The sequence below is a fragment of the Varanus komodoensis genome, unplaced genomic scaffold (genome assembly GCF_004798865.1).
Source record: "Varanus komodoensis strain SLA01 unplaced genomic scaffold, ASM479886v1 scaffold57, whole genome shotgun sequence".
NCBI classification, from domain to species: domain Eukaryota; kingdom Metazoa; phylum Chordata; class Lepidosauria; order Squamata; family Varanidae; genus Varanus; species Varanus komodoensis.
Window position 1 is genome coordinate 2,878,947 of NW_025336182.1, and position 15,505 is coordinate 2,894,451.

Below are 15,505 nucleotides of genomic sequence, written 5' to 3' on the forward strand. Positions count from 1 at the left end.
ATCTCTTTGTGCTTGCCATGGAAAACGTCTTGCTTGTGTTATATTTCTATTACGCTTCAAGCAGTTTGCAGAAAAAGCGGACCTGTGGGAGACATTTGCTTTGGCTTATTCACTTCCTGCATTTCTCTGCTTGCACCTGGGCGGGCTGCTCACACCTGGCTTGCAACATGCATCTTTCACGCAGGCATTTCTACCTTTTGGGAGCCAAGGGACTCTTATGTCATCTCTGGGAATGGAAGGCTGCTGTCCTTGCAGCGCCAGCAAAGCTGATGCTCGGTGGAGGGACATGGCCCTCCGATGCCTGACTAGAGATTAGTCCAACGTTTTTGCTATCTGTCCACGGCAGCAACGCAGCATTGGACAGGCTTTGAAATATGGCCTAGAAAAATAGTTCGAAACAGAGCCAGTAAAGCAGAAAGGAGTTGGAGCTTTTCCAAGCAGCCTTGTGCGTGAGCAAAGTTGTTGCTGGAGTTGTGTGTGCGTGTGCACGTGTGTGCCAGGCCGTGTGCAGGGCGGGCGGGGGGGGGGGGACTAAACCTGCTAGGACTGCCATGGTCTCCTACCCTTCCCTACCTCATTGTGCTCACCTTGAATGCTTGTGAGCAAATGGATAGTAAGAAAATGGCCCAAGTTTCTAGTCCTCACAAGGAAATTGCCTCCATCCTACGGCAAGCCCTTCTTCAGTGAATGTGAAAGAACTTGTTTTGAGACTAAGAAGATACCTAGGACCAATGACTTGCACAGAGATCCCTCTTTGGACTGATTTCAGAAGCTTAGTGTCACTTCCCTTTATTGTCGAGGAGGGTTGTTGGCAGAAACCCAGAAGGGAAGTACACACGATCAGATGAGCAAAGCTCCCAGAAGGGAACAATACCAAAGGTGGGAGTATCCTGACATTTTGGACGCTTCTGGGGAAGAGCATTGTTTGCGCTCTTGGCCTGCAGCTGGGAAAAAGAGAAGAGACAGCCGGGTTTAAAAATAACCGCAACCTAAGTCAGAGCAACGTTAGGAGGTGACAGAGAGGCACCAAAGCAGCTCGATGCCTGGGAGACCCCACCCCGCCTTGCGTGCAAAGGAGCCGTTTCCTGCTGGTTTCTGCTTCCCCTTTGGTGCACAACTGCTCCGGCCGGGGCCTCACACAGCCAAGCTGCACACCAACTGCGCCTGAACCCGCGTGCAGCTGGGTTTAACAGAAGCCAACCGGCCACATCTGGGAAGCCGCCATCTCCTCACCCCAGCCTTGCAAGCATTTTATGAAATGTTTCCTGCTTCGCTTCACGTGCTTTTGGGAGCAAACACCTGATTTGTTTAATTTGCGTGTGCAAACGCCTCAAACCCCCATGTGACGCTGAGCAGGGGTTGCCAGAGGAAGAGCAGGCAAAACGCTTGACTATCTTGTACGTTATTGTTTAAAATGGCGTTTAGCCCAAGCGAGTATGTGCAGCGCAGCCTGGCCATCTTCTTGACATTCATTCCAAGTCCAAATAATTACAGCATCTGCCATGAGCTTATGTTTACATTAAACCTGGATGGGTGGTTCTTCCGATACTTCCGATCCTTGGAGCAAGGGCTGACAAGCAAATTTCTCTCGGGCTTTGAGGCTTTGCCGCTTCAGTATTTCATTTAGAATATTTCAGAGAAGGACTTTAATGTGACTGAAACGGGGGAGACACAGAGTTAAATTAAGTCTCTGTAAAGTCTCAGACCGTGATCTGCTAAATAGCACAGGAGCATTTTTTTTTTTTTAATTTATATCCTGCCTTTTTCCTACAAGGGGCTCAAGGCAGCTTACATCATTCTCCTCCTCCATCTTATCCCCACAACAACAACCCTGTGAGGTAGGTTGGGCTGAGAGTCTGTGACTGGCCCAAAGTCACCCAGTTGGCTCCATGGCTGAGAGGGGACTAGAACCCAGATCGCCTGAGTCCCAGTCCCATGCTCTTAACCACTACGCCACACTGGCTCTATATGCCCACCTTCTGCTAAATCAGACCTTGCTCCACCCAGACCTCTCCAGGGTTTTCTGGCAGACGTTTCTCCAGCTCCACCTGGAGAGGCCAGGACTGACCCCACAAGCACCTGCTCAGCCACCAAGCTAAGGTGAAGCTGATCCCAAACGCAGTGAAGGAGACGCTCCCTGGGCAGGATCAGTTTCACAAAGCTGATCAGGGCACAGGAGGCCTCCCAGAGAAAACAGTTGGCAAGCTTTGTTGCCACCTGTTCCTCTGTAAGGTATGCTCTGTCGGGGACAAGGGAGAAAGTTTGGGGAGAAGAGGGTGTCCCCATGGCCCAAAACTCCTCTTCTCCCCTTGATTTATAGCAACGTTTTTTCTTTGTTCAAAACAAGACCTTGTTTTTCCACTGTTGTTCAGAAAGGTAAAAGTATCTGGGCCAAATCTCTCTCTCTCTCTCTCTCTCTGTGGTTTCTCCCCCTGTGCAAGAGGGAGCCACGAGTGCAGCCAAGCCAGCTCACAGCCGGACGCCACAAACACTTGTGTCGCAAGTGCCTGGGTGTGTTGTTGCCGTCCCACCCTGCTGGCGGCGGCCCAGCGGCTGCAGCAACGCGCGAAGTCCGCGGTCGGAGGGAGACGGGCGCTCGGGCGAGCACCTCCCGCGCGTGTCCGCCCCCTTGTCAGCCACCGGCCGTCGCCAGTTGACTTGCACCCGGGGCGAAAACAGACCTTACTTGAAATGTGTGTCGAGCACAGTTTTCCCCCAGAGCATCTGCATTGGGTATTTGCTTCAGCCCTGCCTCCACCCACTCCTTCACCTTCCCTTTCCCACACGCCTCTCCTGCCGCCTCCCTCTTTCGGTGACCCTTCCCGCCCCGCTGGTGTGGCCCACCTCGAATAAGGCCCGGCCCTGTTTAGCCTTGGCTCGGCAGCTCCATGGAGGGGCGGTGGGGGCTGTTCCTGCCATTTTGAGCAGAAGCACCGCATGGGCCAGGTGAGTCTGAGCCAGGTAGCACAAGTGCCCCAACGCCACCCTGATGCTCCAGTTCCAGCCCTTGGCAAAGGCAGCCTGGCAGCCCGAAACGTGTTCAGCAGGTGTCTGGAGAAAGAAGAGAATGGGAACGGGACCGTCTCTTGTACCCTACAAGGGAAAATGCCTCTGGATTTATCGGACAGGCAGTGGGATCTGTCGGTTCAAAGGCAGACTGGGGACATTGCGGTGTGTGGAGAAAGGACAAGATGGGCTACACCTGCCTTTCCAGTTTACTCCCTCGGGCAAGAGACGACTTTGCAGCTTGCATAACATTTAAGGGCCCAAATAATGGCAAAGTGGCCCCATCGATTTCATGCCATGCAGATTTTCTCTAGGACAAAGAACAGCTGGCAAAGATTCCCTGTTCTGCAAGGTGTACAGAAATGGCATGAAAGACCCCACCTTCCTTTGCACCCAGAGCCCTCATCTCAGATAGAGAAACTCACAGCAAAAATGGAAGTTTAGAGCAGGAGAGTCCGTGAAAGAAATGTAGCCATCTAGAGGAATCATACAGAAATAAGATTTTATTTATTTATTTAGAAAATTTAGAAGATTTGGGCACATTGAGGGAAAATACTGTCAGTCCAGGACACAGCGACAGTTAGACGGCTGGGTGAGCATCGTCGTTTGGCGAATGGCCCGTTTCCAATATTCAAAGTACTGGGTCATACCGATAAGCCCTTTCACGCCCCGTCCAGAAACACTAAAAGACCACTTCCATGTTTACTGGTATTTATGTTAATTCTCCTCACTCCAGTCCGCAAGCTCCCAGGGCATTTTACGCGCAATCAGTGAAACGACACAGTCCTTTCCCACAGGCTGGCAAACTAAAGACATCACACCTGGAAGGAGGCGTGTGGGGGGAATGAAGCGTCCGTTCAGGGGGGTGATAGACCAGTCCTGCCTCTCCTTACAGCCCTTCTCCAGCCTGCCGGATGGCTGGTGGGCTCCCAGGTCATCCTGCCCCCATCCTACGAGGTGGTGGAGAGGCCCTTCTCTGCATGCCCACATGCCTGGTTGCCCAGTGGGTTGAGACAGGCGGGATCCCTGGTCCGGAGCCACCCAGAGCTGGGAAGCCCTCCCTTGGCAGCTCCTTCTCGGTCAGGCGAGATTCTTCTCCTTTGCTGGACTTCCCATGCTTTTTGGAATGTATATGTCGAATCGCCTGTCATGCTTTGAATTAAGTGTGGGTCATTCTGTTGTGCTCAGAATGTAGCTAGAGGTCTCCAGAACCTCTTGAAAAGCAAGGCGTAAGCGGTTGCAGTCGGCATCAAGGTTATTCCTCCCCTCCGTTCCCGGTCCTGCGCCAAAGGCCCAGCTAGACCGGAAGCCGCGTTTGTGGCAATGGCAGTGAATTCTCTGCAGCTGCGTGTGATCAGGGGCCGGGCGAGCCCTTTGTGGACCATCCTCGTGAGACCTCAGAGTCGGAAGCGTCGCAAGGCAGGCCCGAAAGGCTGGGGATGAACACAGGGCGCCTCTCATCGAGGGGAGCACCAGGCGTCAGCGCAAGCAGCCCAGGTTTACTGCAGGGCGGCACAGGGGATGCGGGGCCCAGGCGCTGCTTGGCACCCCGGATCCTGTGCTTGGCCTCCTGCCCGGCTCTCTGCCTCTTCCGTCCAGCGGCCGGACGGTGGTCAGCCAGTCACTGAAACCTCCGCGGAGCTGCTCTGGTCTGTGCGCAGCCCGTTCCTGCCCCGATCCCTCGTTGGAAATCCAGCTGGGCATAGCACAGCTCTTCCTGTGTGGCGAGGGGGAAGTGCAGTGAGCTGACAGAGCACTGAGCATCGCCCGCGCTTAGGCTTGGCATGCATGATTTTTACAGCCCCGAGAGCAACCCCCACCCCAGCTCAACTGGGACACGGCCTGGGACGGGGGTGCCTCTGTTTCTGCTGCAGTGCTGCTTGGAATCAGCCCTTCCTCACATGCCTCCCAGGGTGTCCAGGTGCCCTCCATTACAGAGGAGCATCCTCGCTTGGAAGGTGTCTTCTGTTTGACAGACAGTCCCGCTGGTTCCAGTTTGGAGACTGAGGGTCCCCGGGACTGTGGCCTGGCGCCGTTGGGCCAGCCAGACACACAGGTCGCCTCATCGCAGCCCTTCCATGCTATAGTGAGATGTGCAGTACTTTTATCTAAACTATAATAGCTCTTTATTAGCGTGATTAAATCATTGTTCTACTCTTGGGTGGTGTAGAAAGACTTTTAAAAAATCCCAACTCTGCATTTACAGCAATATAAGTCAGTGCGTGAGAATGAGCTTTAATTCGGCACCCCGCCTGCACCCTCTTTTCCGGCAGTCCGTGGGCCCACTCCTAGCAACCCCTCTGGTACCCCACTCCCGGGATACTTACAGAGACAAATAAAGAAACCAGAGACCCGTACCTGTGGTGCATCTGCAGACGGCGGCTCGGTGCCCGAGCACTGGGACCCTAGTGGATCAAAAGGGAGTGTGGAGAAGAATAAGAAAAGCAGACCAGGAAGGGCTATTTTTCTACTCTGAACTTGTTGCTGCCACCTTTGCCGTTTTCTCTGGAATTGTCAGCTTTGCTTCGTGCAGGAGTTTCACTCAGACAATCTAAACTGTGTCAATGCCCAACTGACTCCTGGCAATTTTTAAAACTTTGGATGCGGCTGCAGCACCGTTCTGTCCCACCCTCTCCCAGAGAGTTTGGTTTCTGGCGTACCGCGGCAGCACATGAGCATAGCTGAATATTTGCTCTGCCCTATGTTCTGTCCTGGGTGTTGCTCTGTTGTCTGATGGAAACCCTAAACTGAACACTGACAAAGCTCTGCTGAGCACTTTCAGTGGGAGGAGGAAAACCAGGGGCGGAGAGGAAATGGCCTGTTGGAAAGGCAGTGTGGCTGGCAGAGAACATGGAAAGGCCACTTGAGGTCTGGTGGGAACAGAGTTAGGTGGCTGCTTGCCTGGGATCCCGTAGTTCATGACCCTGCATCACGAGAAGGCTGGACTAGATGACCTCTGAGATCCCTCCCAACTATAAAACTTCCAACTCCAACTGAATGAGGGTTCCTTCATTACAAAAACTAGGAAATAGCTAAATAGTCGGGCCAAAGTCAAAAGAATTGCCGCACAGAGGAGCTAGGTTGGCTCTCAGTGCCCCACAGAGCCACCATTTTAGTCTCGCCGCCCCCCGCCTCCCCGGATTGTGGAAAAGGGTACTCCCATGGCCCAGAAGTCCCATCATGTGGAAGCGCCTGGAAAACTGTGCCAAGCCCAGGCTGAGGAGCGGCTACAGAGGCATGAGATGAACTGACAAGCCCAAAATGCAGGCCCTGAACTCCTCAGGCATCGCTCAGTTTAGCTTGGTGGTCTTACACGAATCAGTTCCGGGGGTCCTGGGGGATCCCCTGGAAAGGAACCAGGAGTCAACCTGCAGCATGCATTTGCCTCCTCCCCAGCCCAGGAACGCAACCGCTGCCATGGGTCCTGTTCAGGTTTTCCTGGACGCAGAGATCCTGGCCCAGGGAAGCATCCAATGCTAGAATAGCCTCTTAGCAGGAACAGGGTGGAAATCGGTGGATTTGCTTGAGTCTCACCCCTTCCAGGGGTCTTCCATGCACAGGACCAGCACTGGTGGCAGCCTGTCGCTTCCAGAGCTGCCCTGGATCCCCAGGAGGTGATTCTGGGCCCTACCTGGCCTGGAGAGGCAACCTGTTGCTTCCAGAGCTGCCCCGGATCCCCAGGAGGTGATTCTGGGCCCTACCTGGCCTGGAGAGGCAGCCTGTCGCTTCCAGAGCTGCCCCGGATCCCCAGGAGGCGATTCTGGGCCTTACCTGGCCTGGAGAGGCAGCGTGGCTTCCAGACGAGGCTCAGGAGCAGCAGCAGCAGCAGCAGCAGCCCAGCCACAGCCAGGGACACCACATAGCTTATGCAGTCCTCTGCAGAGGAAGCTGTGGGAGAGGAGGCCACAGAGGGTGCTGGCTCGTGGGCCGCTGCAGCCCCAGGACAGCCCAACCCCTCCGCCTGGCTCCCCGCCCCGGGTTCAAGCTACGGCCAAGGGCACGGAAAGGAGCCACGGAACTGCGGCGACACTGGCAAGAGCGGCTTTGCCGCCGGTCACACGGCTCCGCACTGTCTTCCTCTGCATGAAGCGGATGCCCAGAACCCGCCAGACAAGCAAAGGAAATGGGGCAGAGCTCCCTTGCCCTAGGCCGAAACAGCCGTTCGCCTCCCCTGCCCTGGTCGTGCGTCCGGCAGTCTCCGGTCAGAAAGCCGAACCGCCATCCAGTCTCGAGAACTTCGGCCAGGCGTGGCTTGCAACGGTGGGCCAGGTCACTCACCGGCAGGGAGCCAGCCGCTCTTCTTCACACTGCTCCCAGAAGCATTGAAGCGGACCTCGCAGGCGACGCTCCCCCCGCTGAGGTGCGCATTGGCGGGGACGTGCAGGAGCTTGAGGAAGGTCAAGGAGCCGCTGCTGTTTTTCACCAGGAGGGTCCGGCTGCCCCGCTGGGGACCTTCAGGGGTATGCCAGGAGACTTGGACCAAGTTGGAGACCCCCTGGACCAGGCAGGCAAGGGGGCTGTGCCGCCGGAGCAGGGCGGGGGGCTCTCCAGCGGGGGGCTGCAGAAGCGTCACCCGGGTGCTCGGCGTGTAGCTGTCTGCTGAGAGATCGCTCCGGTTACAGGTGGCTCAGCAAAACTGGCCCTGTCCAGAGCAGCCTTCGAAATTCTTCCTGCTGCTTTGATGTTTTCTGAGGAACCTCAGCTCTAAGCCCAGTACGGACTCCCCAAGGAGCAGCCAGGCATGGAAGACAAACGACCCCCAGGGCCCGCCTCCCATCGGCAGCAATCACCTTGCTCTGCAGAAGCTGAGCAGGCCAAGGCAGCCTCTGAAAACATGGAAAGCCCAGGGAAGTCCTTGGAAGGGGAGAGGGAGCTGTGGCTGGAATGACCCAGCAGGGTGGTCAGGTTCAGCAGATGCCCGAGGCTGGCTGGAAGTCTGGTGAGCAGGAGCCACCTCAGCGCCAAGGGTGGCAGCTGAACCTCCCCGAAGTCTGGGAAATGGGCACACACCCTACGTCACCCCCAGGCTCCTCTGGAGCTGGGCCGGGAGCCCCCTCCGTGCAGGGAGAGGCCATGGGGAGGGAGCCCCTTTCTGCCTGCACTCGCTTGGGGGCCTTGAGCTCATGGGCGGGGTGCCGGCCTGTGTTTTCTCTGCAGTGCTCGGCTTGGCTCACTTACCCCCAACGATCAGCGAAGAGCCAAGATAGATGCCACGATCTCTCATCGCGCACAGATATTGGCCTGAATCAGTCACTTGGGCGTCTTTGATTTCCAGGATCAACATTTGTCCTTCTCCTCTGCAAACATATCTGCTCACAGTCTTGATCTCAGGGCAACTGTAGACTAGGAGGGGAACCGCGTCCTCTTTTCTCTTGTGCCAACTAGCGAAGTACCCAGGGAGTTCAGCTTTCTCTGCATAATTGCAGCAGATCTTTGCCTTGTCCCCGATGTTCACAAACTGGAACTGCCGGGTGGGACACTGCAGCAACCGGGCTCTGAGCACTGCGAAGACACAGCGAGGACTGTTCAGGATGGGTGTCCTCGGCCCATTGTCTCCCACCAAAAGCCTCTGGAAAGGCTTGGAGGTGGCCTGAGAACCTCCACGCCTTGCCAGAAGGTTTGCCCACATTCTCCTGGCAGGTTGGCGAGCCTCAAGCACCTGGCAAACTCAGCAGCCAAAGAGGAAGAGCCGGAGAGAGCCAGGGAGCAACACTCACCTGCGGAGGCGAAAACGATGCACGTGGCCAGCAGCATCGTGGAAGCGCTGGCAGCCCATGGAACGGGGACCCAGCTCTGGCTGCAGCTTCAGGAGGGGTGCAAACGTGGGCTGGCTGCTCGAGAGGGAACACCTCCTGGTGGGCGGCTCGGCAGGGAGAGCTCAGAGAAGCCCTCCCTCTGAAGCAGGGCAGCACAGACGGCTCAGCCTGCTGCCTCCAGCCAGGCTCCCTCCCACTGCCAGCGGGGCCAGGGGGCCGTCTGGATGCCCCCAGGGCAGGTTTGATTCAGGCCGGCTTCTTCCCTTCCCTTCGCTTTTGCATTTGTTGGCACGGAGCCGGAGTTGCATGTCCGCCAGCAGGGAGACCTGTAGCTGCCCAGAAGCACAGACTGGCAGGTACTTGAGGGGCCGACAGCTGGCTCCCTGTCACTGTTGGACACAAGCTGGGGAGGGTCTGGATTTCTGCAGGTGGTCTGCTGAAAAGCGCTCTGCTTGCCTGTTTGAGAAGAAGACACCAAGCGGCCTTTCTGGAAACCCCCCAGGACAGAGGCAGCCGTCATCTCTGCAGCCAGCAAGTTGCCAGGGAGATGCCACTGCTCTGGCAGGCCCCCTCCAGACGGCTGAAGGGACAAGAGATGCTCTTCCATGTTGCCGGGATGGTTCTGCTCTCTCTGCGCAGTAAGTGTTCCTGAAACCTGACCTGTTTCCCAGTCCCCCACCCTCCTCCAAAAATACCAAGGAGCAGAGGGCCTTTCTGACTCCGCTCTCTAGGCTGCCATCCCAAACATGCTTCCCAAGGGAGCAAGTCCCGCTGATCCCAGGGACACCTGCCACCGAGTAAGTGTGCAGGTCTGTGCCACATGTTCTGAGCAGTCCCGAGTAAGAGTTTGTCTGGGAAGGTCAGGGAGCATCACTCGGGTGGATCACAGGATGAGGTGCTCAGCAGAATCCCAGAAGGCACCCAAGTTTTTCTCGTCAAAGAGATGAATGAACTGCTTTTTCATAGGTTAAAGCTGAGATGGCTAAAATAGAACAGGAAAGAAGGTACATTTCATGCACAGTTGAGTAGCCTATTCTGGTGAATCAGAGACCCCAGGGTAGATCCCCAGGTCTTTTATAGAATCAATGAATCTCCGAAAAGTAGAGCTGGAAGGGGCCATGAAAGCCGTCGAGTCCAACCCCCACTCTTGCAGGGCCCCAGTTCACACCATCCCACTCAGGTGGCTGCCCAGTTTCTTTTTGAATGTCTCCAGTGTGGGAGAGCCCCCCACCTCTCCAGGCAGCTGGTCCCACTGGTGTATTGCTCTGACAGTGAGAGAGCTTTTCCTGATGTCCAGCCTGAATCTGAGTTGTCATAGCTTGACTTGATTATTCCATGTCCTACACCCTGGCAGCAACAAGAAGAGACTAGACCTTCCTCTTTGTGACAGCCTTTGAAATACTTCTAGAGTGATCTCATGTCCCCCCTCAGTCTTCTCTTCTCATGGCTGAACATGCCCGGTTCTCTCGATCTCTCCTCACAGGGCAGAGATTCCAAACCCTGGATCATTTTTGTTGCCCTCCTCTGCACCCTTTCTAATTTACCTGCCTCTTTCTTAAATCTTGGCACCCAGAATTGGACACAGTATTCCAGATGGGATTAGACTAGTGAGGGGTATAGGGGAACTACTACTTCTCGTGATTTGGAAGTAATACTTCTATTAATGCATCCCAAAATAGTATTTGCTCTTTTTTGCACCTGCATCGCATTGCTGGCTCATGTTTAGCCTCTTGTCCACAATTACTTCTAGGTCTTTCTCTTTCTCTTTCTCAGATCTGTTGAGCCACATATTCCCCATCTTGTATCGATGCCTTTGGTTTCTTCTTCCTCGGTGAGGACTTGGCTCTTGTCCTTATCGAATCTCATTCTGTTGCTTTCAGCCCAGTGTTCAAGTTTATGATGATTGCTTTGGAGCTTCATTCTGTCTTTGAGGGTGTTTGCTCTTCCATCCAGTTTTGTATTGTCTGCAGATCTGATTATCTTTCCTTGTACTTCCTCATCTAAATCATCAATAAAGATGTTGAAGAGCACTGGGCCCAGGACTGAACCCTGTGGCACCCACTTTTTACCTCCCTCCAGTTTGAGAAGGTCCCATTGATGGGCACTCTTTGTGACTGATTTAGCAGCCAATTTTGGATCCACCTAATAGTTTTTCCATCTTGTCCAATTTTTGCTAATTTCCTTATCAGAATGTCATGTAGCACTATGTCAAAAATGCTGCTAAAATCTAGGTAGATTATGTCCACAGTGTTCCCTTTGTCCATTTGGGAGCTTACCCAGTCAAAAAAATGAGATTAAATTAGTCTGGCAGGATTTATTTTTGATAAATCCAAGTTGGCTTCTATTAATCGCTGCATTTTCTTCAAGATGCTTGGACATGGATTTTTTAATAATTTGCTCCCAAATTTTTTCAAGGGATTGATGCCAGACTAAATGGCCTGTAGTTCCCACTTACATCTTTTCTGGGGGGAAAAGACAATGTTGGCCCTTCAGTAGGGTCCTTCCCAGCAGAGGGTTCCTGGGGCGACCACCAGAAAGGCCTGGTGTGGCAGGTCCTCTTTCCTTCCTCAGCAGATTATTTCCAGGAAGGAACGAGATGGAGCAGTGTCAGGAAATCAACGGAGCATCACAAACAGGAAAGAGTATTGTTCGAGGCCAGGAGGTTGCAGGGAAAGGCCTCATCCAGCAGCATTCATAGCCTTCCCTTCAGAAACCCTTAAGTCTGTTCCATCCCTGAGCTGGATCCAGGTTCCGCCAGAGGGATACAGCTTCCTCGGGAGCAACCGTACCTTTAATATGTTGCTTTTGCCATTTGAAAGATGTCAGTGTGGGGGATCTGTGTGTGCTGTTCAGACTGAAAGGACTAATTTCTCCACTAAGGCCGAGAAAAACATAGAAACAGAGCGAGTCAGAAGGGTCTCCCGGGCCATCTAGTCTGACCCCCGACTCCAGCCGGCTCCGCTCACGACATGCCCACCATGTGCATGTCCAGCCTATCCTTGAACACCCTCACCAGTGGGGCCTCAACCACCTCCCGGGGAAGCCCACTCCACACCCTTGGGGTCCTGACTGTCAGGAAGTGCTTCCTGGCATCTAAATTGAACCTTGGTTCCCTGAGCTTTGCTCTGTTGGAGCGCGTCCTGCCTTCCTCTGCAGGGGAGAACAGGTCTCTCCCCACCTCCGTGTGACACCCCCTCACACACCTGTATGTCGCCAACATACCCTTTGAGTCTCCTCCAGGCTGAAGAGGCCCAGTTCCCTCAGTCTCACCTCATACGGCATCCCCTGCAAACCAGCCACCAACCTTGTGGCCCTACGCTGCACTGACTCCAACCTGGCTATATCCTTCCTGTAACAAGGAACTCCTGAAACCCCTTCCAAGAATGGCTCTAGGTTTCCTCCAGGGCCACCCTAAGAGGCCGCCAATGCTCCCTGGAGGAAGGCGAAGTGACGAGCTTAGCAACTGTCCAACGCCGCTGTTTTTGCTCCTTCAGCTCAATAGAAATCTTTCCCCTTTGCTCAGTGTCTTAATATTTCAGTCAGGCTCCTCACGGTGGCTGTGAAGGCTTTAAAAAGACAATCATACGAAATGCAATAAATTGCATACGGCGATCAAAGGCTGCTTTGCTTCTCTGTGGCAGCTGCTACTGCATCAGCAGGGGACCCAGAAACACTCCAGCAGCTGGGCCAGATCTTGGCTGCACCTGGAGGCACTGTGACGATCCACTGCAACCTGACAAAAAGTTATGTGATCTGGTACAAGCTGGACCAGGACCAAAACCTGTGCAAGGTTTCACTCGAAGGAAGGTCTTCCAAAGTGCAGGGCAGTCTGATCCTCCACAACCTGCAGCAGAACGACTCTGGAGAGTATTTCTGTGCTGCACTCATTGCCCAGAAATTCAGGATCCTGCATGGGACTCGGCTTCTCGTGTCTGGTGAGTGGCCTGAGAATGGCTTTTGGCGTGGCTCAGTGAGGCAGGGCAAACGCAAAACTGAAGCCTCATCTCATCCTATGTAATGGCAGAATAAAGCTCAGAACCAAGAACGGATCCAATATAATGTATATATAGAAAAAGAAAAAGCAGAGGGAAGACGGCACTCTGCATAGCCCGACCAGCCAATCCTTTGGAAGTCTTTTAAAAGAGGACACTTTTCTGTTTCCTCTGTGTATGTTCCCAGGATGAGTGCAAACGGCCTGATCCTGGCGCTGGCTAACCATGCTAGCATCCTTGCTGGCTCCTTTGCAGGGTCTTGTTCTGTCTGGTTTTAGTTTCAGGGCCTTAAAAAGTCGCATGCGTGCTGAGGAGAATGGGTACTTCTGGCTTCGTTTTAGTGACTCTGTCCCTCCCCTCACTTTGGGAACGTTCAGACTTTGCAACCAAATATTGATTTCTGCTCTGGACAAAGGTGTTTGTCTTGATCACACTGTGCTCATGTCCCACAGTGATCCCGCGCGACTTGCTGGGCCTCACACAAAGCCGAGTCCGTGTTGCTCCGGACAGAGCCAGGGGGATGGGTGGGTTGCAGGTCTGCCGAAGGATTCGCGGTGACCCTCCCAATGCTCTTCCAGGAGCTTCTCGCCCGCATCTCTCCACCCTCCTGCCTTCGCCCTCGGAGGGGGCTCGGCCCAACGGCAGCATCTCCATGCTCTGCATCGCCTCCGGTGCCGATCCGGCTCAGAATGAGACTTTTTGGAACACAGGCTGGAAGGATGTGCCCATGACAGATGGCAGTTTCAAACTGATTCCTTCAGGGAGGTGGACCCAGGCCGTGCCTTTGGATTGTTCCGACCGGGGAGAGAGGAACACGAGACAGACAGGTCAGCGGGCTGGAGATGTGTCCCTCTCCCCACATTAAACCTGGCCGAATGAGAGGCGCCCCTAAGCTGGGCAGAGAGGGTGGGGCGGGGAGACCCCTGGGCTCCTGCAGTCGGCCAGCCGCACCCAGAAGCAGGGCACCCCCGTGGGGGCTTTCAGCCCCATCAGCCCCTTGCGCCTGCCATGACGTCGCCGGCCTCGCAGCGTCCTCTCGGCCCAGCGCCAAACGGGCCCTCTGCTGGGCTGCTGACCAATGTCCCTCTTCCCCTTGCACCCTTGACAGGGGGCTGCTTCCGGGTGCTGTATGTTGGGGTGCCCTTCCTCGCCCTCCTCCTCCTGGGGCAAGCCCTGGCCCTGCTGCTCAGGAAGCGTCTCTCTGGAGGTGAGCTTTCTGTCCAAGTTGTCTTTCACCCAGTCCCTGTCCAGGGAGTGAAGCCGCTCAGCCCCTGGTCTCGTCTTGCTTTTGTTCTCACAGGGAATCTGGGGAAACCGGCCACTGGAAGATGCGTGAGGGAGATTCCCGAGGTAAGGGGATGCCGCATGGGGGTCTTCCAGAAAGTTCTGCCCTGCCTTGTTCTGTAGGCCGCCTTGGAGAAGCCCATCCTCCCTCCAGCCAAACGGTTCCAAACTCTGGATGCCCTTGCAGGGGCTTGGGAGCAGTTCAGCTCAGGGTTCAAAAGGGCCCAGCACAGAATCCAAACAGTGCAAACCAGCCACACCACGCAACTGCTGGCAACTCTCATCGATGCTGCCTTTGCTTGAAGCAACAGAAAAAATGCAGCGAACGGGATGCAGACTTCTCAGTAGGTTGGGAAGCTGAACCATGAGGGCAGGGCCCTTGGTGCTTTTGGGCTGGAAAGCCCCTCAGTTCCCAGCAGGCAGCAGCGCCCATGCCTGGTGGCCAGGGTCAGGCAGAGCAGGCGGCCTCTCTTCCTGCCCCCACGTGCGTAGGGCGGGCCTGAGCTGTTTCCTTTCTCTGTTGCAGACGGAGTATGCAGAGCTCCCTTGCAGGAAATGAAAAGCGCCTGAAAGCTCTGCAGAAGGAAAGGCACAGAGAAGGAGAGCAAATGCCCGAGGAAGAGCTTTTCACTGCCCAAATGTGGAGGCTTGCAGTAAACCTGACTTTTCCTAGGTGGACCTGCCCCATGTCCTCGCTCTCGCGCGTCCGCCAGTGGCCGCACTGAACCCACCCAGGTCCTGCGTGGGGGGCGGAGGCGGGGGGGGGGCAGGCAGCAGCCTCTCTCTGGGGAGCCCTTGTTGATCGCAGGAACCGTCAGGCCAGGTGGCGGCACGGTGCTTGGATCCTCAGCCTGCCGTTCTCTCCCCCCCCCCCCCCCCCCCGCCAGCTCTTGGAGGAAATTCCTGCGGCGCAAAGCAAATGCCTTCCTGTTTTTTGCAAGGGGAGGGAAATGAGCTCACCGGTTGGCTTTCTTCTGGCTGGACAGACCCTGGCAGGGTGGGGGAAGGGGAGCCCAGCAGCCCCGTTCGCAAGGGAAGCTGCGGTGCTGCTAGAAGGTGTCTCTGGGGCCCGGCTGGACGGAAGGCAGGAGTGGCGGGATGCGGAATGTTGCATCTCCGGTGGAATTTTGGCTCTGCGCAGTGAGAGCATCTGCACACAAGTCATGAGAGGGCTTTGAGCTGCAGAAAAATCAAATGTGGGCAGGCGCCAGCTGGGTGGGAAGCAGGCATTGATTTCTTAAGTGGCCTGAAGAAAAGCAGGACGTGTCGGCACCTGCAGGAAGGCAACCCGGGCAGAGAGACCCCTGCTGGGCCGGCTGGCGCCCCGACCCTCCCTCTGTGCAGCGGGCTTCCTCCCCCATGCGTGGGCTTGGGCGGCTCTTGGCCCACAGCCTGTGTGCGGGTGGTGGCTGGGCGAGGGGTCGTGGAGAGCCCCCCGGCAGGAGACACCTCCTCAGAAGGAAGCCT

General features: G+C 55.3%; 2 protein-coding genes and 1 long non-coding RNA gene across 4 annotated transcripts; 1 reads left to right on the forward strand and 2 right to left on the reverse strand.

Annotated features, from left to right (window-relative positions):
* Positions 1-3,547: 3,547 nt before the first annotated feature.
* LOC123032855 lies at positions 3,548-6,992 on the reverse strand. The gene is made up of 3 exons (XR_006416550.1): positions 6,778-6,992; positions 5,365-5,411; positions 3,548-4,723 (listed from the first exon to the last, which is right to left on the reverse strand). It is a non-coding gene; the product is annotated as an uncharacterized LOC123032855 (long non-coding RNA).
* Positions 6,993-7,276: 284 nt separating this feature from the next.
* LOC123032883 lies at positions 7,277-8,842 on the reverse strand. The gene is made up of 3 exons (XM_044449061.1): positions 8,724-8,842; positions 8,185-8,508; positions 7,277-7,602 (listed from the first exon to the last, which is right to left on the reverse strand). Exons 1-3 carry the CDS (start codon positions 8,758-8,760, stop codon positions 7,277-7,279), a joined length of 687 nt encoding a protein of 228 aa, XP_044304996.1. The 5' UTR covers positions 8,761-8,842.
* Positions 8,843-9,309: 467 nt separating this feature from the next.
* Positions 9,310-14,742, forward strand: LOC123032851. 2 transcript variants are annotated; one of them, XM_044449026.1, is made up of 6 exons: positions 9,310-9,400; positions 12,404-12,697; positions 13,333-13,581; positions 13,863-13,961; positions 14,055-14,104; positions 14,565-14,742. In XM_044449026.1, exons 1-6 carry the CDS (start codon positions 9,310-9,312, stop codon positions 14,595-14,597), a joined length of 816 nt encoding a protein of 271 aa, XP_044304961.1. In that variant the 3' UTR covers positions 14,598-14,742. The 2 variants fall into 2 exon arrangements, with proteins under 2 accessions (XP_044304961.1, XP_044304962.1); XM_044449027.1 differs by lacking the exon at positions 13,863-13,961.
* Positions 14,743-15,505: the final 763 nt, after the last annotated feature.